This window comes from Diceros bicornis, chromosome 36 (genome assembly GCF_020826845.1).
Source record: "Diceros bicornis minor isolate mBicDic1 chromosome 36, mDicBic1.mat.cur, whole genome shotgun sequence".
Taxonomy (NCBI): domain Eukaryota; kingdom Metazoa; phylum Chordata; class Mammalia; order Perissodactyla; family Rhinocerotidae; genus Diceros; species Diceros bicornis.
The window spans coordinates 13781354-13806942 of record NC_080775.1 but is presented as its reverse complement, the minus strand read 5'-3'; the positions used below and the strand labels follow the sequence as shown (position 1 = coordinate 13806942).

General features: G+C 39.8%; 1 protein-coding gene across 1 annotated transcript in view; it reads left to right on the top strand.

The window, feature by feature from the left end:
* The window catches only part of LOC131398890 (phytanoyl-CoA dioxygenase, peroxisomal-like), a 42180-nt gene extending 20768 nt beyond the window's left edge, over positions 1-21412 (top strand). Inside the window, exons 6-9 of the mRNA XM_058532817.1 lie at positions 5158-5339; positions 9599-9748; positions 19315-19449; positions 21359-21412. Of these exons, the coding sequence (XP_058388800.1) occupies positions 5158-5339; positions 9599-9748; positions 19315-19449; positions 21359-21412 (521 nt within the window). The remainder of the gene's footprint in view (positions 1-5157; positions 5340-9598; positions 9749-19314; positions 19450-21358) is intronic.
* The last annotated feature ends 4177 nt before the right edge of the window (positions 21413-25589 follow it).

Below are 25589 nucleotides of genomic sequence, written 5' to 3'. Positions count from 1 at the left end.
TTTGCTGGGGCATTTGTGATAGTTTTAGGTCGCAGAGTCCACCTGCTACTACTAGGGAGAGCAGGAGCAGAATTTCTGGTCCCACCGTGTCTGCTGGAAGTTGTGTGGGTACTGTGGTCGCTTGCACTGGAGCACACCTGGAGAACGTTCAGGCACTTGTGTGGACTGTGCTTGGTGGGCAGGGCTTCTCATGTGGACCCATTCAGGACCACTCCTTGGGGCCACAGGGGCACAATGGGCTCCCCCCGCCTCACTAAGATAGCAATCACATCAGGCTAAGGGATGCCACTCTCTCTTCCCACAGTTGCCCTGGGGCATGTTCTGTTTCCACTTGCGGAGTGTTCATGTCAGGCTGGAAAGTGACCCAGTGTGTGCACAGGGCTGTGTGGGGGCGGGTAGGGAGTGCTCACCTATCTCCACCACTTCCCGGAGGGTCAGGCCATCTTTCCTCAGATGTATAGCTGCATGTGTCTCTCATGTGTCCAGTTGTGCTGTGTAGGCTTCCTCTGTTGGTCAATGAATGTCCATCTAGTTGTAGTTCAAAAGGGGGAGAGACAAAGGGAACAGCTCACTCCACCATGTTGCTGACATCCTATGTTTAAATTTTTGCGAAATTCCATACTGTTTTCCACAGTGGCTGCACCAGTTTGCATTCCCACCAGCAGTGCATGAAGGTTTCCTTTTCTCCACATCCTCTCCAACATGTGTTACTTCTTTTCTTTTTATTAATAGGCATTCTGACAGGTGTCAGGTGATATCTTATTGTAGTTTTGATTTGCATTTCCCTAATAATTAGTGATGTTGAACATCTTTTCATGTGCCTGTTGGCCATCTGTATATCTTCTTTGAAAAGATATCTGTTCATATCCTGTGCCCACTTTTTGATCAGGTTGTTCTTTTTGTTGTTGTTGAGTCATATGAGTTCCGTGTATATTTTGGATATTAACCCATTATGGAATGTAGGATTTGCAGATATTTTTTCCAAGTTGGTAGGTTGTCATTTTGTTTTGTTCATGGTTTCCTTTGCTGTGCAGAAACGTTTTAGTTTGATGTAGTCCCATTTGTTTATTTTTTTCTTTTGTTTCCCTTGTCTGAGGAGACATGGTATTCAAAAAGTTTCTGCTAAGACTGATGTCAAAGAGCATACTGCCTATGTTTTCTTCTAGGAGTTTTATGGTTTCAGGTCTTGCATTCAGTCTTTAATCCATTTTGAGTTAATTTTTGTGCGTGATGTAAGATAATAGTCTACTTTCATTCTTTTGCATGTGACTGTGCAGTCTTCCCAACACTATTTATTGAACAGACTTTCTTTTCTCTATTGTATGTTCTTGTCTCCTTTTTCAAAAATTAGCTATCCATAGATGTGCAAGTTTATTTCTGGGCTCTTGATACTGTTCCATTGATCTGTGTGTGTGTTTTTCTGCCAGTAGTTTGATTTTGTTTTGATTACTAGAGATTTGTAGTATATTTTGAAATCAGAGAGTGTGATATCTCCAGCTTTGTTCTTTTTCTCAGGATTTCTTAGACTATTCAGGGTATTTTGTTGTTCCATATAAATTTTAGGATTCTTTGTTCTATTTCTGTGAAAAACATCATTGGGATTCTGATTGGGATTGCATTGAATCTGCAGATTGCTTTAGATAATATGGACATTTTAACTATGTTTGTTCTTCCAATCCATGAGCACAGAATATCTTTCCATTCTTTATGTCTTCTTTGATTTCCTTCAATAATGTCTTATAGTTTTTGGTGTATAGGTATTTCACCTCATTGATTAAATTTAGTCATAGGTATTTTGTTCTTTTAGTTGTGATTGTAAATGGCATTGTATTCTTGATTTCTGTTTCTCTTAGTTTGTCATTAGTTATTAGTGTATAGAAATATGCCTGAAATTTATATTGATATTGTACCCTGCCACTTTACTGTATTCATGAATTATTTCTAGTAGTTTTTTGATGGATTCTTTAGGAGTTTATAAATATAGAATCATGTCATCCCCAAACAGTGATAGTTTTACTTCTTCCTTTCCAATGTGTATGCCTTTTATTTCTTTTTCTAGCCTAATTGCTCTGGCTAGGACTTCCAATGCTATGTTGAGTATGAGTGGCAAGAGTGTGCATCCTTGTTTTGTTCCTGTTATTAGAGGAATAACTTTCAGTTTTTCACTGTTGAGTTTCTTGGCTGATAGTTTTTGTCTTTCCATATTTTGAATATGTCATTCCACTCTCTCCTAGCCTTTAGACTTTCTGCTTAGAAATTCACTGATAGCCTAATGGGGGTTCCTTTTAAAGTTATTGTTTTCTCTCTGGCTTCCCTTAATATTCTTTCTTTGTCATTGACTCTTGACAATTTTAGTATAACATGCCTTGGAGAAGGTCTTTTTGTGTTGAGATAATTAGGAGTTCTGTTAGCTTCATGTACTTGTATATCCAGTTTCTTCCCCAGTTCTCAGCTATTATTTCTTTGAAAAGCTCTCAGTTCCTTTCTCCCTCTCTTCTCCTTCTGGGATACCCATTATCTTTGTGTTGCTTTTCCTAATTAAGTCAGATATTTCTCCTAGAATTTCTTCAATTTTTTTGAAATCTTGGTTCTCTCTCCTCTTCCACCTGAATCATTTCTGTATTTCTATATTCGAGCTCACTAATTCTCTTTCATATGGTCTGCTTTATTTCTAATGCTTTCTACTTTATTGTTCATCCCATTGTGTTCATCTCCAGAAATTCTGTTTGGTTTTCTTTTTTAGAGTTTGAATCTCTTTGGTGAAGTACTCCGTCTGTTCACTATTTTATTTGTTTCTTTCTAAGTTCTCTTGTAGCTCATTGAGTTTCTTCAGGACAGCTATTTTTAATTCTCAGATTGCAATCTTCTGTGACTTCAGGTTGCGTTTCTGGAGAGTTGTCATTCTCTTTCTGTTCTGCCATGTTACTTTATTTCTTTACGGTATTTGATGAGTTGATCCTCTGCTGGTGCATTTGTGGTAGTAACCACCTTTCTTTTGGGGGTACAGCTCTGGATACTTTGATTCTGAGCTGCTTCTGTTTGTATTTGAGAGCCTGCACTTTTCACCCTCCACTGCCTCTGCTAGACATGTTGTCAATGCCCTTGTGCTGGTTGTGCCTCTCAGGTTCCTGGTGCCTTGCTGCTTATGATGTCCCTGTGAGTTCAGGTGTCACCACCCGGGTTACCAGGTTGCAAGCACCTCTACTCCTTCTGGGCTTGCCTGGGTCATGTGTTTACCCACTGGCTTTCTGTGGGCTCTCTTCCAGTTCAGGTGCCACTCCCAGATGCACCACCTGTGCTACTGTTCCTAGGTTATCTGGGGGTGCTGGCAGCACTATTCTCAAAGGCATTTGATTCATGAGTGCCTCTGCCATTGCCAGGGGCCCAGGTTTTGCCAGCCCCCACTGTTGGTAGAGAAGGTTTTGGGGGTGCTGCTACTGGGGGCTGGGTCTTGGGTTCTGCTGTGACTCTTGAAGCCTCAGGTCATAGGTGCCACTTGTCACTGCTGACAGCGGGGTAAGGACTGAGGTTTGAGCACCACTTCTGCTCCTACAACCTCTGGTGTCCGGTTCCAGTGTGCATTTTGAAACCTCCGATCAGGGCATCACTGCCATTGCTGAACTAGCTGCAGTTTGGGTGCAGCCCTTGCTGTTGTAAAGACCAGGCTTAACTTGCCATTGCCTGAGGAGTGTGGAGAGGGCTGAGCCACTGGCGCCACTGTGTTTCCTGAAGCTGCAGGTCGTGGGTGCCACCTTCCGCTGCTGGAAGTGGACAAGGGCTAAGCCATGAGTGCCATGTCTGCTCCTGCAGCCTCTGGTTCCTGGTGCATGCTGGTGCAATTTTTCAAAGCTTAGGTCAGGGCACCATGACACTGCTGGGGATGTTGGCATTTTGGATCACTGCCACTGGGGGGAGGAGGTTGCTTCTGTAGTTCCAGTTCCTCTCAGAGGTCCAATCCACCCACCTTCAGGTGTATAACTGTACGGATCTCTCAGGAATTCTGGTGTGCTGTGCAGGGAGTCCTTTGTTGGTCAATGGGTGTCCTTCTGGTTATAACTTAGACAGGAGAGAAAAAAGGAACAAGTTACTCTGCCATGATTCTGACATGACACTAAAATGGTGCTTTCAAGACCTGACTCACAGGGAGACTGATTTGGAAGGAATATGAAGGAATACCTTCATTAAGTAGCAGATAATAACAACAATAAACAAACACATAGAGACAGAGATTGGATTGGTGGTTACCAGAGGGGAAGCAGGGAGGGAAGAGGGCGAAAGGGATAATTCGGTATATGTGTGTGGTGATGGGTTGTAATTAGTATTTGGGTGGTGAACATGATGTAATCTATGCAGAAATAGAAGTATAATGATGTACACCTGAAATTTATACAATGTTATAAACCAATGTTGCTGCAATAAACAAAAAATTAAATATATATATATATAAAAAATATATGGAAGGAATTTGGAAGGAATTAGAGATCCTTCCTCCTTTTCTACCTTTTCTTCCTCCTGATTCTAGGAGAGGTTTCTGTCACAGGCCTGTAGCTTAACATCACCAAGTTCTTCCTTTCCTGGATGTCTTGTCTGGAGAGATGAGGTGGCCAAGGGACCAAGTTCAGAGAGCAAAACCAGGGAAAATGTAAATATGGTCATGGTGTCTGATTCTACACAGTTTTTGTACACCAGATGCCTCTACTACATGTAGTGGCAAAACCTCTGAGAGTACTTTTACTTATTTAGTTAGTTAATTCATTGATATTTTTTGCATCAGCCACTTAGAAGGCTATCAGGGGACCTCAAATTTGACTACTTTCTTCAATTTAATTAATCAAAATTTTCTTTTGAAAACTAGGCTCTATGTCCAAACCAGAGTTACAGAGGAATATATAACAATAGAGCTGATGATATATGCACATCTTGTTAGAAAATAGTGTGTCTTAGTACTCAGCTGCCAGAAACCCAGTAAAAAGTATAGGATCTGGAGTTGCCATGTTGATTTGGTATTCCAATGTGGTTCTTATCACTCAAGGCTGATTTTCTAAATGTTGTTTGAAATTGTTGGCTTTGGCTGGGATAGGTCACTGTTCTGGTTTTTCAGACAGAGGAGAAGAATTCTGAGACTTGAGCATGTTTTAACAGCAGGTTCTGTTTCAGGCAAGAAGACATCCCGTCATCCCTTGCACCAGGATCTGCACTATTTCCCCTTCAGGCCCAGCAATAACATTGTTTGCGCTTGGACGGCCATGGAGCACGTCGACCGGAACAATGGCTGTCTGGCTGTGCTCCCAGGCACACACAAAGGCTCCCTGAAGCCACACGATTATCCCCAATGGGAGGTAGGTTGGCCCAGGGCTGGGTCTTGACCAGAATCTCCTTTAATGTTTTGATTTCACATCAGTATACATAAAGAGCTTTACCAATATAATGGCATTTCCTTTCTTAGCAAAATATTGCTCTAGGATTTCCAATTAGGATCAGGGAAAATTCAAGGATGTCAGATAAAATTATCATCTTTGTTCTCTCAACAAGTGTTTGAAAGCCAACCAATGTGGGGAACTTTGGTAGGTGTTGTGTAGGATCCGAGATTATAAAGCCTAATTGCAGAGTTAAGACAGAAACACTGCCACACCAGAGGTGTGTGACAAGTGCCAAGTAAGTCTTACATCTGAAAGATGGCTCTCAGAGTAGGCAAGGGGGAGGATTTGTCTCCTTCCAGCCTGAGAGACCAGTGGAGGCTCTGTGGAGTGCTCGTATTTAAGCCAAGCCTCGAGGGACAGAGTAGCATGTTCTATACCAAAGTGGCTATGGGGAGCACTGGGGTCAAGTTCGTGTATGAACCTGGCTATGGGGTGGGAGGGACCCAGGGAGCTCATAGCCTAGATGGGCTGGGTGTGCATTTGGGGAGCAGCAGTGGAGATGAGCCTGAAAGGTGCATTAGACCCAGATCAGAAAGAACCTTGCTTGTTTTGTCAATGAGTCTTCACTTCATTTGGGGGGACTAGAAAACTTCTTTTGTTTAGGAAGCTGGAAGAGCTTTTTTTTAAAAGTTTTTATTTAGGTATAATTGACATAAACTGTCCATATTTTGATTCTACAATTTGGTAATTTTTCACACACACACACACACACACACACACACACACATATACATCTAAACCTGTGAAACCACACCACAATCAAGACAGTCCCTTCCTTCTCTCCCTCCCTTTCCCCAAGCAACCACTGATCTGCTTTCTGTTACTGTGGCTTAGTTTGCATTTCTATAATGTTATATAAATATAATCATATCATATATATTCTTCTCTTAAATATGGCTTCTTTCACTCACCATTTTTATTTTGAGATTCACCCATGCTGTTCAATGTATCAATCGCTCATTCCTTTCTTTTTGTTATTTTATTATTATTTTATTTTGTTTATTTTTGTTTTTTTAATTTTTTGTTTATTGCAGTAACATTGGTTTATAACATTGTATAAATTTCAGGTGTACATCATTATACTTCTATTTCTGCATAGATTAAGTCATGTTCACCACTCAAATACTAATTACAACCCATCGCCACACACATATACCGAATTATCCCTTTCGCCCTCCTCCCTCCCCCCTTCCCCCCGGTAACCACCAATCCAATCTCGGTGTCTATGTGTTTGTTTATTGTCGTCGTTATCTACTACTTAATGAAGGAAATCATACGGTATTCGACCTTCTCCCTCTGACTTATTTCACTTTGCATAATACCCTCAGTGTCCATCCATGTTGTCACAAATGGCTGGATTTCATCGTTTCTTATGGCTGAGTAGTATTCCATTGTGTATATATACCACATCTTCTTTATCCATTCGTCCCTTGATGGGCACTTAGGTTGCTTCCAAGTCTTGGCTATTGTGAATAACGCTGCAATGAACACAGGGGTGCCCGAATGGCTATAATTAACAAGACAGGAAAAAAGTGTTGGAGAGGATGTGGAGAGAAGGGAACTCTCATACACTGCTGGTGGGAGTGCAAACTGGTGCAGCCACTATGGAAAACAGTATGGAGATTCCTCAAAAAATCAAGGATAGAACTACCATATGATCCAGCTATTCCACTGCTGGGTATTTATCCAAAGAACTTGAAAACACCAATGCTCGTTCCTTTCAATTGCTGAGTTTCATTGCTTGCTGATCCGTGGTTTACTGATTTAGCTCTTGATGCTAGAGGACTATTAAATGCTTTTGAGCCCGTGAGGGGTGAGATCAAAGCGGTACTTCAGGAATGATAATCTTGGGGTCTGGGCAGGATATACTAGAGATGTAGGAGTCCAGAGGCAGAGAAACCAGAGAGGAGATTATTAGCATTTTAGGTATAAGACAATAAGGTCCTGAAACCCCATAATGATGGTCAGAATGGGAAAAGCACGTGTTGTTAAGGAAGGAAGTTTGAGTTGTTGTTCTACAGGGAGAAAAGGCTATGGCTTTAAGGACGACTTGGTCAGTTGGTTAGAATTCTTGCACTGATAATTAGTGTTTAGTGAAAACATTGAGTCTGAATTTTGTTGTAAAATCTGAAATTGTGAGATTCATCAATTAAGTTGAGGGAAGGTTTGATACAAGTGGCAGAAGTGGGCTCCAGCTGATTTAATTCAATGTAGTGTTTTGAGGGCGGTAGGGACATGCTGAATCCGTGAAAAGGCTGGCTAGCTCTGGTGGGCAGGAAAGGGGGGGTTTTGCTTGGCAGCAACAGTCAGGGTAGGGCACCTGGCCTGGGCAGTTGAACCCTGACCATGTCTGGTCTCTTTGCTCCTCTGCTCAGATTCAAAGAGGCCCCAGTGGGAGGTCAGACTGGGTTATTTTGAGTCACCCATCCACCCTGGCCATGAGAGAATCACACTGGATCAAAGTGCCAACACAGTCCAGTAGGGAAGGAGTCATTCCCCAAAGGAATTTGAGATAGTCTCAGGAAGGGGAATGGGATGCTGCCGCCCTGAAATGACAACCCCCTCATAAAGGCTTGTAAACTTTAAATCATTTCTTGCTTTCATGCACTTCATTCTCATGACATTGTCAAGGAGTGATATACAGTTCTTGCAGATATCTTGGAATGTTATTTACACTCAGTACTATTTTGATATTATTGTGGTTACTAGACCCACAATCAGGTCATGTTATTTAATTTGTTAATAAACAAACGTATGTGTTAATATATCAAAAATTTGATAACAGTGTTTATAATTCATTCTAATTGTTTTCTTTGGAAATCCTGTATGCTTTACTTTAACAATTTAAAAACATTCTGTGAATGGGTTCTTAGGCTTCAACTATGGCAATAAAATATCAAGAATCTCTGTTCTAGTTTATTTTTTGAAAGTTTATATGAATGTATCATAAGCAATATAGTATTATCTTGGGTGTTTAAAAAGTTTAAGTAAATGATATAGACGTACTAGTCTATGACTTGCTTTCGGAGTCTTTCCATGTTGATGTACAAAGATCCAATGTATTTACATAGAGTATCCCATAATATTAGTTTATTTATTCATTCTTGAAATAATGGACATTTAAGTTGTTTCAGTCTTTTTTTATTCCAAAATGTGCAATGAATACCCTGAAGATCTATTCTTATGTAAATATCCAAGAATTTTCTTTAGAATATACTGGTATCTTTTCCTTTTAACTTTTAAAAAATGAGACATAACTGAAAAAAAGACATAACCCATTACCTAAATCATTAACTGACTTTGGAAATAGTTAGAAAGAAGCACAATGTTTGAATTTACTGCTCTTCTTTTTTTACTCTGGACATGACATCAGTGGTTTATGAGCTCAGAAATATTGAGCATTTTCTCTCCCTTAGTTTGGGAAAATAGTTCGCTTTCCAGAGATACTCCTGAGTAATAGAAGAATGATTTATCCAAAGTTCCAGGTGAGGGGAATCTCATGTTGGGAAAGAATGATTATGGATTCAGGCTGGGAAGGTGGTCTCCTGTGTTGACTGCAAAATGCAAAGCTGATCTAAATCTTCATTTATTATTCAGTAATGAAGGGTAGGTAGAAATTCCAAACTGTTCATTTGGTCCCAGAAATCCATGATTTTAATATCAACATGTGACTTTGTAAAAAAAGACATTAGAGAAGCTTTTGTATACAGGCACACCTCGGAGATATTGCGCATTTGGTTTCAGACCACCTCTGTACAGCAAATATCACATTAAGCGAGTCACATGAATTCTTTGGTTTCCCAGTACATATAAAAGTTATGGTTACACTATACTGTAGTCCATTAAGTATGCAATAGCATTATGTCTAAAAAAATGTACATACCTGAATTAAAAATACTTTGTTGATAAAATATTCTAACCATCATCTGAGCCTTCAGCGAGTTGTACTCTCCTTGCTGGTGGAGAGTCTTGTAAAAATATTCAATATGTGCAAAGCACAGTAAAGCAAAGCACATGAAAACAAGGTATGCCCGTATTTGAATTTTTTTTAAGAATCTAGTTTATCCTTTTCTCTTGGAAAAACTTAGAGAAACTGTGCTTTTTCTGATGAGTCATTGATAAAGCTTTTAATAATTGACTTCCTCAAACACAGATGTGGCCTCTCTTATGTGTTCTAGGGGGGAGTTAACATAATGTTCCATGGAATCCAGGACTATGATGAAAACAATGCCCGGGTTCACCTCGTGATGGAGAAGGGAGACACTGTGTTCTTTCATCCTTTGCTCATCCATGGATCTGGTCGGAATAAAACTCAAGGATTCCGGAAGGTATGCATTAACATTGTTACCAAGCACGGGCCCACTGCCAGACAAGCATAGAAGCCAATACTATGGCACCAGCTTTAGAGAAAAGAAAAGGCTTTATTGCAAGGTTGACCAGAAAGGAGGCAAGTCTCTCGACTTTTACTCTCCAATTCAAGGTTTGGGATGAAATTTAAGGAGTTATGGGCTACTAAGCTACATCTGGGTCCATGAAGCTGATTGGCTAGTCTTGCATCAGTGTATATATGGTAATCAAGCTACCTGGGCTTTTGGAAGCTGGATTTTCCTTACTGAAGGAAGATTCTTGGTTCTGGGGTCATCCTGGGGTTATGGGTTCCCAACTGGCACATGCACAATATTGTCTCTGGTATTGAGCAAAGTTTAATTAATCAATAACTCGTTTTAAGGAGGTAAAACTCATTTAAGCTAGTCAGTGTTTTATGTGCTATTTCAATTCCCCCATTTTCTTTGTACTTTCCTCAGTCTCGAGGGATTTAGGGTGATGACTGCTCTAGCTACTTCCTGCTGATTGGGGGAAGCTCAAAGTTTCTTTCTGAGTCTTTTGTTGCCTATATTATGTAAGCAAGCAATCAGATATTTAATAAGAAGTTTATCTATGGAAACAAAAAGCAAAACAAAGTTAATGGTTGGAGCAAATTATAAACCGGTTTGTGAGCCCAGGGGACAGCCAGTCAAGAGGATTTCTGGATGTCAGGGTTGAAGCATCTTTTGCAGTGTGAAGTGTCTCTGATGATGTCATCAGACATCAACTTTTTGATGACACTCAAAAGTTTGAGACACTCAAACTTTTTGAGTGGCTTTTACAGCAACAGGCATGAAAATTGTCTAAACATGGGTTATCGTGGTGATCTCTCTTAAATTTATATCAAGTTGTCAAGCTTTAGTTTGTAGGGCTTCAGGGAAAAGGGTGGTTTCAGTTCTCAGTGATTCCAAATGAAAAGGATGGAAAAAATTGAAAATGTTAGTTTGGAGATTTGTTGTTGGGTATTTCAGGAAACTAGAAGAATCCAGGATTCAGTCTGATTTACAGGGAGAAATCAAAACCTCAAAGACAATTAATGAAACTAGAATGTGTATTATAGTTTCTACTGAAACATAATTTTTCTTTCTAAAATCATCTTCATTTTTACCAAAGATAGCCAAATTAAGACTAATTGGTTTGCAACAATAAATTTGGCCAGATTATTTACATAAGCTCTCACTGCTTCAGGGAACCAGGTTTGTTTCCCAGTTATTGAACCACACCACCCATATGCCAGTAGCCATGCTGTGGTAGTGGCTTACATAGAAGAACTAGAAGGACTTACAACTAGGATGTACAACCATGTACTAGGGCTTTGGGGAGAATAAAAAAAGAGGAAGATTGGGAACAGATGTTAGCTCAGGGTGAATCTTTCCATGCAAAAAGAAAACTGCCATGCCTATCAAAGCCTTGGTAATATAACCTATGTTTCCAACTGTGTCCTGTTATAAGGAGAACAGATTCTTATTGAACTTATGCACATAACTATATTGTCAGGAAAATAAAATATTCACTCATTCTAAATTCTGGAGGGATCAGGTAAGGAGAAAAAGATAATTGTTTCAATTTTGCTTAGAAAGTATAATTTATACAAAAAGTCATAAAAATTATAATCATCCTCATCAGTTCATTCAGTCCCATGTAATCAACTCTTGATCTTGGTCTTTTGTTAGCAGTTTTATGAAGCCATCAGTTTCTCCCATTGGAGTTCTGTAACTTCTTACCCAGTTCAGTTTTATGATCTGAAAGTTTATCAGAAACCTGTATTCTAGAGGAAGTGTCAGAGTCCTTTCCATGAATCTCTCTGAAGATGAAACATATTTGTAAAAGCATCAGAGTAAAACTGTCTGCAAATGACAAAAAGACTTAAAAGTTTCAATTGACAAAGAAATTTTGTTATTTCTGTGACACATAAAATTTTAATATAGTAACTATTATTATAACTGATAATCAGGACAATTCAGAATTTGAGGAGTGGTATATAATTTTAAAAACATTTATATTAATAATATTCACCCACGCAATATAACCTAAGTTGTTTTCTCATCATTTGACTATGCTTCCCATGTAATTTAGCATACCACCTAAGCTTAATTAGTTTAATATCTCACTCTTCATAGAAAGAGAGAATAAATTCATTGACAAGTACTAGGGGCCTGGTGGAAATTCTCAAGGTTACTTTCAGGACTTTAATTAGAATTTTGATTTTGGGGAAGTTTTTCAGAAATGTCAAGATTTTAAAACACTATTTAAAGAGTTAAAAAAAAAACCTTTAGTTCTCTTAATAGAGAGACTTGAGCTTTTTGAACAGAGGAAATTATTTTGAGAAAACATAATTTCTGCCTTTTAGGTAGACTTACACAAAGGTAAAGAAAAATTTTTTATAATCTTTTTATGAAGAACAGAACTAAAAGTTCAAGAAAATTATCCTCTTGAGAGAAAACTAAATTCTAATATTGCACCAGCTTACTTTTGATATTAAAACTTATTTACTTAAGTAAATTTATTTTAATCCATGCACAAAACTTTTCCTCAGGGTTTGTCTTCCACAAACTTTATGTAACTTTCTTTTTACATTGAGAATAGGTCCTGTGTCTTCCCTCCTTTCTAGTACTTTAAAACAAATTGATCTCTCTTAACAAAACAAACAAAAACTTCTCCATTCCTTACATTTTCTTTACTGAAAACATCCATCTTATTTCCTTTGAATACAAAGATGTTTTCCTTATTAATTTTTAGTTGCTTTAATCATATGTATTATTAGAATCTTTAATCCTTATAAACTTTAATTTTTAGTGAACATGAAGAACTAAGCAATTATAAACTGTCTTTTACATTAGCATTCTGTGGCTTGGCAAATTTATGAATACCTTTTATAATTTCTAGAAACATGTTACTTCATTGTACAATCATTTAGTAAAGCACAAGACCCAAACACTTTTTTTATTTCTCTCTAATAAGAAGACAAGAGTTCTAATATTTTATCTTTTTGGAAATGATCTAGATATTCAATGAATTTTCCATCCAAGAAATATAATTATTGCTAAAAGTTTATCTATAAACTCTTATCTCACACCTAAATTATTTGCTCCTAATGATTCTGTTTAGATTACCCTCGAAACTTGTCTGCCTCATATCCAATGGTGATAATCACTTGCCTATTTCAATCAAACCAACAAACTTAAATAAGCCAAACATTATTTCATATCATGTTAACTTGAAAAAGATTTAGTTTAGTTTCTATTACATTTGGGAATAATTTATTCTAAGCACTTACTTTAAGCCAATGAAATAGAGCTCTTAGTTTTGGCTATACCATCCAGAGGTGGAAAAATCTCACATATACAGCACATACATAAAGACATACATGGACACACAGGCAGATACAGACACAGACCTTATAGCTGCTGTTAAATTTTTGCTGTGAATCAAGTACAATACAAAACTCACTAGTTTACAAAAGAACTATTATGTTTTATGCTTTCATTATGCTTTAATCTCTTCCACTAACATTTGTGGAAAGACTCAAGGTGTTAGATTTTGGGCAAGCGTGCTTCTTTAGCCATTTTTCTTTCCTTTTACAAAATAAGTCTAATTACAAGGTGGTATCATGGGGGTCAAAGGCCTGTTCTCAGGCCACACCTCACCTGATCCCAACAAGTATTGGGGCCAGGCCATATTACAAAGGAACATCATTTTCTCCTTCTTCATGGGCTCATGACTGAGCATCACCCAATTCTGAAGAATGCATCCCAGTGGGCTACCATTTGGTATACCATTCACATTTCTCATTTTAGAGGGCTTTTTAGGGGTGGACAAAACAAACAAAGTCTTTGTAGGGGTGGTGTTTTTGTCTAGCTGCCCTTAATATTGTTTCTTTGTCGTTGACTCTGGCTAGCCTTACCACTAGGTGTCGTGGTGAAGGCCTTTGTCTGTTAATATATATAGGCGTCCTGTTGGCTTCGCTTACTGGTATTTCCTGCTCCTTCCCCAGATTTGGGAAATTTTCAGCTATTATTTCCTTGAATAGGCTCTCTGTTCCTCTTTCCCTCTCCTCTCCCTCAGGAATACCTATAATTCTTATGTTACATTTTCTAATAGAGTCAGATATTTCTCGGAGTCTTTCTTCATTTCTTTTTAGTCTTAGTTCTCTCTCTTCTTCCATCTGGAGTATATCTGTATTCCTATCCTCTAAAGTACTAATTCTTTCCTCCATATTGTCAGCTCTGTTCTTTAAAGATTCCAGATTCTCCTTTATCTCCTCCATTGTGTTCTTCATCTCCATCAGCACTGATAGGTTTTTCTTTATGATTTCAATCTCTTTTGTGAAGAAACTCCTAATCTCATTTAATTGTTTGTCTGTGTTGTCTCGTATTTCGTTGAGTGTTTTTATGATAGCTATTTTGAAATCTCTGTCATTTAGTTTATGGATTTCTGTGTCTTCAGGGTTGATTTCTGGGTGCTTGTCATTTTGTTTCTGGTCTGGTGATTTCATATATTTTTGCATTGTGGTTCCTGTGTTGGTTTTGATTTTCCTCATCCTGGAAGTCTCTGGTTGCAATTTCCACCTGCCGCCACTGTCTGGTGGTAAAGGGCTATGTAGTCTAAGCCCCCTGCGCTCTGCCCCAGTTTTTCTGCTGCGATCCGCAGTTTTGTTTTGTTTTGTTTTGTTTTGTTTTGTTTCCCCACTGCGATCCACGGGTCCAGTCCAGTTTGTTCAGGTCTGCCTCGGATGGATCATGGATCGCTAGATCTGGTCGAGCTGCAGACTCCGGGTTGCGGGGAGGGGGGAGCTCTCTCTTTTGCCCTCTGGGTCCCTGACGTGGGAGGCTTCTCGTTTGCCCCTCTTTATCCGCTCTCTGGGGTGCTCAGATGTTGATGGTAGCCCTGTGGCTCCTCTGAGCCCTCTGTGCGGGAGTTTCCCACTGGCTGAGAGAGCCCGAAGAGCTACAGTTTCCCGCCGAGGGCCGCCCCTCCCCCCTCTCTGGGAGCCGCGCGGACCGGATCGCTGATCTGATGGGGAGGGAGCGGAGTTCTCCTTACCTCTCCCCACTTCCTCCGGGGGCCCAGCACGTTCCGCTCTCAGATGTGCGGCAGTGTGGATCCCTCTGCTCTAGCTTTTCACTGTCTGGGATTCCGTTGTTGGTCTGTGGCTGTTGCTTTTATTGTATCTTGTGGGGGAAGAATTCACGGGAAAGCTCACTCCGCCATGATGCTGACGTCACTGTAGGGGTGGTGTTTAGGGTCTGATGGGTGTGGTGCTTGCAGGAACAGCTCCCCCTAAAATGACCAAGGGTGGGTTGTTTCCCGTAGATGTTTTGACACCAGCAAAATTCAGACAAGTAACCCCTGGATGAGCTGCTGCTGGTGACTGCTTCACTGTGAACAGTGAAGGTTTGCAAAGGTGTGTTCTTCAGAAAGAGGTCGCTATGAGGCCATTGCCCATCATGAGCCGATGCCCTGGACCCTCCATAAAATCCCCAGTCACCTGAGAATGTCCCAAAGGACCAGACGGAACAGTGCCTCTTTTCTTCAGAGTCAGAAGACCCTCATAAAGTTATTTTCTAAAGGGAATTTGTTATAATCACCAGTATACTTAGTCCCCAGACAGCCAATTCAATTTAGATAAGTGACTTTAATAGACAATTATATACAATACAATTCCACATATAACATAGATCAGAATGCTAGCCAGACTACTAGGATTACTCAGAGGCAGACTACCAGGAATCCTCATAACCAAATTGCCAGGAGTACTCAGAACCGGACTACCAGGAGTAACTCAGGAGTGAACTTTGTATCCTGTTTCTAATTATCTTGGGTGGTTCAGGCACAAGATTTGGGACTCACCCTCCAGGATTCCCTAGAATACAAGTCAAACTTATATTTCCAGGGGATAAAATGAGAGACTTGAGGTAAGGGATGGTCGCTTTCATCAAGTTACTCAGAGGCCAGAGACATCTTGATCCAGAAGCGGTTTCTTTTTGCAAAGTTAAAAAAGCACCCAGGAGCCTGAATGCTGTGGCAGGATAGAGGAGTCTAGTCAGCTGAGCCTCCAGAGAAAGTGTTCTAGGCAGCCCCTTAGGATCAGCAATGAGAGCTCACAAACTGCTGAGGGCTGCAGAGCCTCAGGAAGGTGGGCACAGGACCACGGTCCCTTTGTGGTCTCCAGAAATTGTACCCAAGCAAGCAGTCACTGCCCAACACACATAGGAGCCAGTACTATGGCTCTGGCTTTTGAGAAAAGAAAAGGCTTTATTGTGAGTTTGACAGACAAGGAGACAGGAGGCAAGGCTCTCAAATCTGTCTCTCTGATCCAAGGTTTGGGGGTGAATTGAAGGAGTTAGGGGCGACTAAGCTACGGCTGAGGCAGTGTAAGCTGATTGGCTAGTCTAGAATCAGTCCTTTTATGCTAATCAAGCCACTTGGGCTGCTGGAAGCCAGATTTTCCTTACTGAAGAAAGATTCTTGGTCCTGGGGTCATCTGGGGCAATGGTTCCCACCGGGCACATGCACAGTGTTGTCTCTGTTATTGAGCAAGGTTTAATTAATCGACCTGTTTTTAAGGAAGCAAAACTGTTTTAAGCTGCTGTTTCAACATTGCTGCACTTTTCAGAGACAAATGAGTTAGAATAAAAATTTCAAGGTATATTAACATTTAAAAGATTCGTGTCTTTGGGGCTAGCCCAGTGGCGTAGCGGTTAAGTGGTGCTCCGCTGCAGCAGCCAGGGGTTCAGATCCCAGGCACGAACCGATGCACCGCTTGTCAAGCCATGCTGTGGCAGCGTCCCATATAAAATGGAGGAAGTGGGGAATGGATGTTAGCACAGGGCCAGTCCTCCTCAGCAAAAAGAGGAGGATTGATAAGAGATGTTAGCTCAGGGCTAATCCTCCTCACACACACAAAAAAAGATTTGTGTCTTTTAACTAAATTGGCCTTTAGTCTGATTTCTTTACCAGAAAATATATTTGTCTACCTTGTGCTTTTTTGCTCATATCAGTAAGAAACCAGGTGACCTCAGGCTTTCAACCCTATTGATGCTGAATCATGAACATTCATGGAATTGCTTCAGAGAAAGAGCTCACTGTAAAGCTGACAGCTTATGCTTTTGGAAGCAAAAACAAGGACTGCCATACTGAAATAATAACATTTGGCATGCGTATAGCTCATAGTAACCATAGAAGAAGAAGGTTTATAACATCATTGCTATAGGAAAATATTATTGATCCAAAACAAAGATTCTGAACTGACCACCCAGAAATCAGATTCAGCAGGCAGCCATGTTTTTCACCCCCTAGCCTCAGAGTCTTTGAAACCTTTGATTTCATTGCTTACATTAAACGTGGGGCAACTTCTCATCAATTCCCAGATTTCTTGCTTCTCTAAAATGCAATCTGACAGTACTGTGGGCTCACATTTCCCCATGGCAACATGGCTGTCAGTACTAAATATTGGGAGTTTCTTTGGTGCTGAGTGAGGCTTTCCAGTTTGTCACACAACCCCTGTTGTCTCCCTGAGACCAAGGCTTAGTTCCCAGGTTTCGTCTTCCATTCATTCCTGTTTCCACCAGGCTCAACAGGACTGGGATAAGAGGGAGATGAGAAGGGACTGTCCTCAGGGCAAAATTTGGGAGGAGGTGTCAAAAAACTCAGCAATCAAGTTATATAATATTTTAGTGTAGTATTTTAATAAATAAAAATTAATGCAACAAAATCTGTGACAAGCACAATGCCACAATGTTAAATAAAGACAAGATGAGACTCTTCACTAGCAGGACCCTCAGGACTGTGCGAGTAGGGGGTAGCGGCACAACGATACAAGTAATGTGAGTTTTAGTATACCAACTCTGCAATTTTTCAATATTTTTCAACTACTTTAAGTTTTGAAAACATATTAACCATTAAAAAATTACGTAATTGGGAATGTAAATTGGTGTAGCCATTATAGAAAACAATATGGAGGTTCCTCAAAAAATTAAAAGTAGAACTACCACATGATCCAGCTATTCCATTGCTGGGTATTTATTCACAGGAAACAAAATCACTATCTGGAAAAGATATCTGTACCCTCGTGTTCATGCAGCATTATTCACAATAGCCAAGACATAGAAACAACCTAAATGTCCATCGATGGATGAATAGATAAAGAAAATGTGGTGTGTGTGTATATATATATACACACACACAGTGGAATACTATTCAGCCATAAAAAAAAGAAATAAATTCTGCCATTTGCAACAACATGGATAGACCTTGAGGGCTTTATGCTAAGTGAAAGAAGTCAGACAGAGAAAGACAAACATTATATGATCTCAGTTATATGTAGAATCTTAAAAAACCAAATGCATAGAAACAGAGAACAGATTGATGGTTGCCAGAGGCAGGGGGTGGGCGAAATGGGTGAGGGTGGTCAAAGGGTACCAACTTCCAGTTGTAAGGTACATAAGTATTAGGAATGAAATGGGCAATATGGTGACTACACTTAACAATACCTTATTGTATATTTGAAAGTTGCTCAGAGAATGGATTTCATCGGAAAAAAAAGGCTTGTAGCTATGTGTGGTGATGGATTTAAACTAAATTTATTGTGGTAATCATTCTGCAATATATACGTATATCAAATCTTTATCTTTTATGCCTTAAAACTAATATAACGTTGCATGAGAGTTATATCTCAGTAAAGCTGGAAAATATTTAAAAACATGTACATAGGAGTGCTCATTTACCATTTTGCCTCAGGCTCCAATATGGGGTTGGCATGGCACTGGGTCTTACACGGGAAATGGAGTTTATGACTCCACTGCCTAGAAAGTTGATGTTTTGGGCAAAGTAGGAAGTCCTGACAAGTGTGGTCACCTTAAGATAACTAACTTGTGATGAGGAAGGTGAGCTTTAACTACTACCTTGCAGCTTAGATCTGTTTATAACGTTTTTAAGAATGGGGGGGACAAAGTAACCACAGTTTTACCCTCAGAAGGAAAAAAGATGAGTACTATGTATGAATCGCATAGGACTTTAAGTGACCTTTTCATTCAAGAGGCGGTGTGTTTGTATTATTTTCCTTCACAAGGTATTTTCAGGTTTAAAATTTTTTTTTCATAATCTGTGACCACTAAAACAACAACCTGTTACAAATTCAGTTGAGTATCTAACTTCTGTGACTAAGAAGATGGTGAAAAACCCCGGAATACATTCCTTTTTAGGACTGGGCAACATCCACTCATTAGAAAACTCAAATACTAAAAAGTTAAAGATCTCTTAATTACATGACTGTGTTTCGTGCCCCATATATCCCTTTTGAAAATAAATATCACAGCTAGTTGAAAACCTCTTGTAATTTCTCAATTAGCCTTTATCTGGAAAAAAAAGAGACAGCCACAAAGAGACTGATTTAGGACACAATGGGACAGCTTTAAATCTAAAAATCAAATGTGAGTGAAATAATTGACTTTCTAAAAGAAGACTCCTTGCTTGGATGCTGGTGTTAATGGGATGATTTTCCTCATGTTAATGGGTTCACTACACACAGTCAATTTCCTGCCATTTTGCTGATGCCAATTGCCACTACATCGATGTGAAGGGCACCAGTCAAGAAAACATTGAGAATGAAGTTTTACAGTTGAAAAGTAATTTCTTAGAGGTTAAACAAGACACCAAGTTCAAGGTACGTTTATGAAATGACAAGGTAAAAGTCTCATTTTTTTCTTTTCTTCAGATGTTTAATAATTCTCATACCTGACTTAATTTGAAAGTATAAAGTGCTTGGTTTAGAGCTCATTGCAGAAAAGCTGCTGAGACCCACTAGGAATGACAGTGGAATCTCAGGTTGTACTTGCTTCCCCATTGTGGGGACGCTGAGAACTGTGTGCTGCTTCTTTATGTCTTTGGGCTGTTCTGTGGCGCATGGGCTACTGTGTTCCAGGATGGACAGGTAGGAAAGGAAATAGAAAACAGATTTAGAGCAGAGGAAATGAAGGACAAAAGGCTACCTTCTGAATGCACAAGGAAAGGTAAAGGTTTGAGCTATCAAACATAGGCCTCCTTTAGTTGTATAGAGTACAGTATTTGTGCATTTGGAAATCCAATAAGACTCCCAGAAAGCAAACCTCAAGCAAGTTTTTTTTTGGGTCAGATTACATCTGGAGTTTAGTAAGAGGCGTAGCTTGCATGTAGCAGAGATTAAAGATCACTGCTTCTTATCAATAGGGGGCATGAGACAATATTTCGTATGCTTTCCTAATAAACAAATGTCACTTGTGAATTATTTGTTTTTAACCTGGAGATATTCAATGCTGCTGCTGATCAATAGACAAATATCAGTCAAGGCAAATAAGTAAACACAGTTGCTTTGTAGCCTCTGCACCAAGAGGCTGATCCTATTTTTTTTAATTTGCATTAGATAACTACACATGCATGCATTTTCCATGGGGATGACATGACCCCCAGGAGAACTGAGTGTAATGACTCTGGGCCTTCTAGTACTTTGAAGAGCATTGCACACCAATGGTAGCTACCATGCAGGTGGGAGTCATCCTCTGAAACAACTTCCCAGCTCAAGAATCTTACTTCACCCTTACCCCTTCTCCCCTTAGGATCTATAAATACATCCCATATCAGAAAATGCTCTGATTTCACATTTGAAGATAATAGAAAGTCTTGTCCTTCTCCCTTTGTCCAGTCCTTAAAATGCATTCCAAAGGGAACATATTATGCCAACCGTGGTTTCTGAACAACACCCTGAGTATTTAGGCAGGAAAAATATATATACATTCTGTTTGAGGTATATGAAGGTTGTACCTCAATGAATTACCTCCTATATTTATTTTAGTTACCCTCTAAGTGATAGTTAATCAGCTTTAGTTAGTATAACTGTACTAGTCTCTCATGTATAGCTCTTTGTAAGGTACTAAAGCACTTTCATATCCCTTTTCTTATTTTATTCACCCAATCCAATGGAGCAGTCCTTATAGCTCCATTGTCCTAATGAGAAAATAAAGAGTCCAAGAGGTTGGCTTAAGCTACATGAGTGACAGAGCTGGATTTCAGAGTCACGTCGAATTCTAAAATTGTTCTTCCCACCATACCTTGCTGTTTGCTCAAAAATAAACAAGAAACAAAAATAAATATGGAAGTCTAAATTGTTTCATTAAGAAGAAAGAAAACAAACAAACCAGTCACCCAGGACATCATTTTCATGATGTGATCTAGACAGGAGTGGACCAGTCAGGATGGGGCCAGCAAACAACACAAAGGAAAACAGAAAATTGGGTAGTACACTGTTTGTATTGTGAGCAGACATCATACTCAGCCGGTTGGATACCTGTGATCATCAAGACTGCCCCATAAAATATGCCTGACAGTTTGGGGACTCACTGTTTTAGTTTATTGAACACTATTTAGCTGTTGGCAAATAAATTAAAGTCTCCGAGTATGGTTTATTTACTGACTGATATGACTGTTGTGGAGATACTTTTTTCTATTTAACCATTTGTAGATGCTAGAAATCTACTTTGTCTTACGGTGAATAGAGTTGAAGTGTTCCATAAACTCATTCTGTTTGTCATTATTTCCAGGATGTTTGGAAACGTCAAACTCGACTTGTGAAAGGAGAAAGAATCAACCTTTGAAATAGCCCTTTGCTACAACTCCTTTAGAGAAAGTCAAAATGAAACCAGCTGTCTGAGGAAATGTTTTCTTAATGAGATGATGTTATCTTTTCTGTCATTGTTCACAAAATCAGAATTCCTGTATCAGGTACTCAATTGCATGTGGGTGATTCTGCAGTGCGGTGGTTTGCTTTATGGATGTCAAAACAGTAAAAGTGATATATTACTGTGTTAGGGAAAACTAAATTAGGGTTACATCTAATAAAGGTGATTGATGCATCATTTCAGTGTGTTAAACCAGTTTCTTTCATTCTATAGCTTTTTAGCCAAGCAGAAATGAAAGGTTTAAAACTCAGCGTGTGTTGAGTTTTGCATCCACAAAATATGGTAGTTTTCCAAAAATCAATTCTAGTAATACAGTCTTGGGTCTTTACCAGGGAAGCCTTACTGTTGTCCAAGTGAAATGGTCTAAGAAGAGTTTGGCATGACCTGGAACAAAAAATTTCAACTTCTATGTCAAAATCATGCTCTCAAGATTGGCAAAGAGTATTTGGTCTGTCCAGCTGAGAAAGGTCTGAACAGTTGAAAGCTAACACCCAAAGCTTTAGCCTGGGCCTGACAATGTGAGCCCCAAGCTGTCCCTGGGCTACTAAGTCCCTAAGGGTATTTTCAGCACCATGGGCAGTGATAACTCCAAGGTCAGGTACAGAAGACACACTCCCACCAGCCATGGGGCTTGAACACCCACTGGTAACAGGAGCCCCTTCTAGTTGAGGACATCTGTCTCTCACAGGTGCTAAGGACATAGGGACACCCATTTTCTCCCACACTCTGAAGCCACCAGGATGTTTGGTAGCCCAGTGCCACAGAGGATATATTTCACTACTACCAAAGTCACGTTCACAGGCTTCATTTTGAAGCCCACATTTGACAAAAGAGAGGCAATGAAGACATTTTGGGTTTTGAATCCTTGATATTATCTTCTTCTCTTAGAACTTCCCATCCTCCCAACGTTTTTCATGAATACTTTTTAAAACAATGGTGGTGAAATATATATATAGAAATATAGAGAGAGAGAATTTCGCATCTGAACCATTTTCAAGTGTACAATTCAGTCAGAATTTAACATATTCATAATGTTGTGCAACCATCACCACCCTCTATTTCAAAAACCCTTTCATCACCTCAAACAGAACTCTATGTACGTTGTACAATGGCTTCCCATCCCTCAGCCCTGGTCACCACAATACATCTTGTTTCTACAAATTTGCCTATTGTAGATAGTTTATACAATTGGAGTCACACAGTATTAGTCTTTCTGTGTCTGGTGTATTTCACTTAGCATGTTTCAAGGTTCGTTCATGTTGTAATATGACCATAACTTCATTCCTTTTCACGGCTGAATAATACATATATACATTTATATACATTCATCTTTCTATCTGGCTTTTTGATTATCCATTCATTTCTTCCTGTTCCAATTCTCTTAGGTATCTCCATAGGAGTGGAATTGTTGATTTATATGGGAATTCTGTTTAACCTTTGGAGGAACCTCATGGATGCTTTTGAAACACTGAAGGTCTAGTGATATCTCATCAAGCTTTAATGACGCCTAACAATAACAGAGTCTTGAATTGGCATCAGCAGCCAAATTCTACCATTGCACAAAGGAATTAGTCAGAAAATGTCTTATCAAAGACAGTAAAATCAGTACTTAGTCATTAAAAAGTCCTTTCTCTTCTATTCAACCTTTTACTCTGAAAAATTTCATATAGAAAAGTATATAGTATAACGAGCGCCCATGTAACCATCACCCAGAATCAGCAATTATCAAATTTCCCTACTCTTTGCTTCATCCACCTCTTTTCCAGGCAGTTTTAAAAACAAAACTTTATTTTTCAAGCTTATAAATCATGGAACAATATAGAGCAAAAAATTACTCATAATTCCAGCAATGGAAGTTGACAGTTATTTCTTTGCATGATTTTTCAATGGTATGGCCTGTAGTCTTGTTTTGTCACATTTGTGTTTTGGTGTTTAGCTGTTGCATCTTTCACCTAGTCTCTGCATAAGGCTCTTCCTCTTTGCCGGTTGTGTAGGGGAAGAGCCCTGAACTGGAATGCCAGACCCTGGTCTCGGCTCTCTTGGCAGCCAGCTCTGTGACCTTCACCTGTCTGGGCCTGATCTGAAAAATGATGCCTTTGGGCTCAGTGTTCTCTCAGGCCCTTCCAGCTCAGACATTCTATGTCTGTCACCAAGGTACACAGGCACAGTTGGTTCATGTCTCCGCAGGGCGAGCAGTTTGGGTTGATGGCTGCCAAGAGAACTTGGTGGCTCTCCTCAGATCAGAGTCCTGTCCATCCCGACATGATGCCTTCTACTCTCCTCCCCAAAACAGGAAGGGAGAAGCCAGAAGGCTATTGAGCAGTGGCACCAGTGGCACCATGATGGCTTGTACTGTCATATCTCTATAACCACCACCACATCTGACCTCATCTTGACAGACTGAGAGATGGAGCTTGAAGCTAACATACCAAGCTCAGGTGTTCAAGCAACTCTGTCCCCAGAAAAAGGCCCCTCAAAGGGTCTCTATTTGAGGCCTGCGGTGTCCACACACGTGCCTCTCATTCTGATGGATGAAAATGCCCTGGCTTTCACTTCTTTGCAGATGATTTTCTGAGGTGAGCAAGTGCCTGTGGAGCCTCATAGCACCAAACCTACAGTGGTTTCCCCTTGCTTAGCCACTGTTCCCAAAGTAAGACTCTTGTCCGGTAGTACACTGTAACGGACCACAGTAAAAATAAAGAGTTGCATGTTTGCTTACAGCCTTCAAATAAACACGCTGAGTGAACACTGTGCGTGACCTTCATGACTCTCCAACTGAGCAGCGTCAGCTTGTCTCCCCTGAGTGACAATGCTCCTCTCACTGCCTGGGGTGTTTGAAAGCTTGAACAAAGGAATACTGCTCACTGCCTCCTCAGTGTGTATGAGCAGTCCGTGAATGAAAGAACAGGATAAGGTGACTGTTCTGGTGAAACTGTTCTCTGAGATGATCACGGAGCCCAGGTGCTTCTCACATGTCTAAATGAGTTTAAGGTTCAACTGTGGTTGCTTAATCACATCAGTCAGAGCCAGGGTTACAGCAAGGCCCGTTGTAAGCAAGACCAGAAAGCAGGGGAAATTGAGTTGGGGGTCATCTCCTTTTTTGAATAGGCCTGTATTTGTTGGCTAGTGCTGCCGTAAAAAGTACCACAGACTTTGTGGCTTTAAACAGCAGAGATTTATACTCGCAATTCTGAGTGAACGGGGTTTGGAACTTGGAGCAATGCACAGAATCCTGCCAAACAACAGAGGGATGAGGTGTCCTTCATGATTCACAACCTTCCTGTCATGGTCAAGATGGCTGCTGTAGGCAAGGCAAGTGGAAACATGTTTGACCTCACACATGAGAACTCCCCAGTGACATTAGCTACAAGGATCCTGGGCTCAAATCTGAGGGTCAAACTAGTGAGGCTAATGGAAACTTTCATGAGAAGGAAGAAGTCAAGTACATGAGGTTGATTGGATTTTGTGTGAGGTCAGTGTTATAACCTGGCCTTCTTTGTGAGGAATGTTCTCAGCCCCCTCCAGTGCTGTAGCTTACCAGTATCCTGCCATTCTGTGTGGGCTTGACGCATTATAAGTGACTTTTTTTAAGTCCAGTGTTTCTGCAGTTGGTGATAGGATGGGAGGGAGGGAAAACATGGGAAAAATAAGCCATTACTCAATTTCATTGGAAAATTAGCATTTGAAATAACTGTAATACCCACCGGTTACGTTGAACAGGCTGTATTTTTTCCTTGAAAAAAGATGTCTAAAATGGCTGTTTTAAGAATGAAATAGTATATTGTATCTCCAAAGTGCCATTTTTCTTTTATTATTTTTGGAATTTTATCTTTTTTTATTTATTTTTAATTTTTTTTTTATTGCAGTGACATTGGTTTATAACATTGTATAAATTTCAAGTGTACATCATTATACTTCTATTTCTGCATAGATTACATCATGTTCACCACTCAACTACTAATTACAAGCCATCACCACACACATGTGCTGAATTATCCCTTTCACCCTCCTCCCACCCCCCTTCCCCTCTGGTAACCACCAATCCAATCTCTGTCTCTATGTGTTTTGTTTGTTGTTGTTGTTATCTACTACT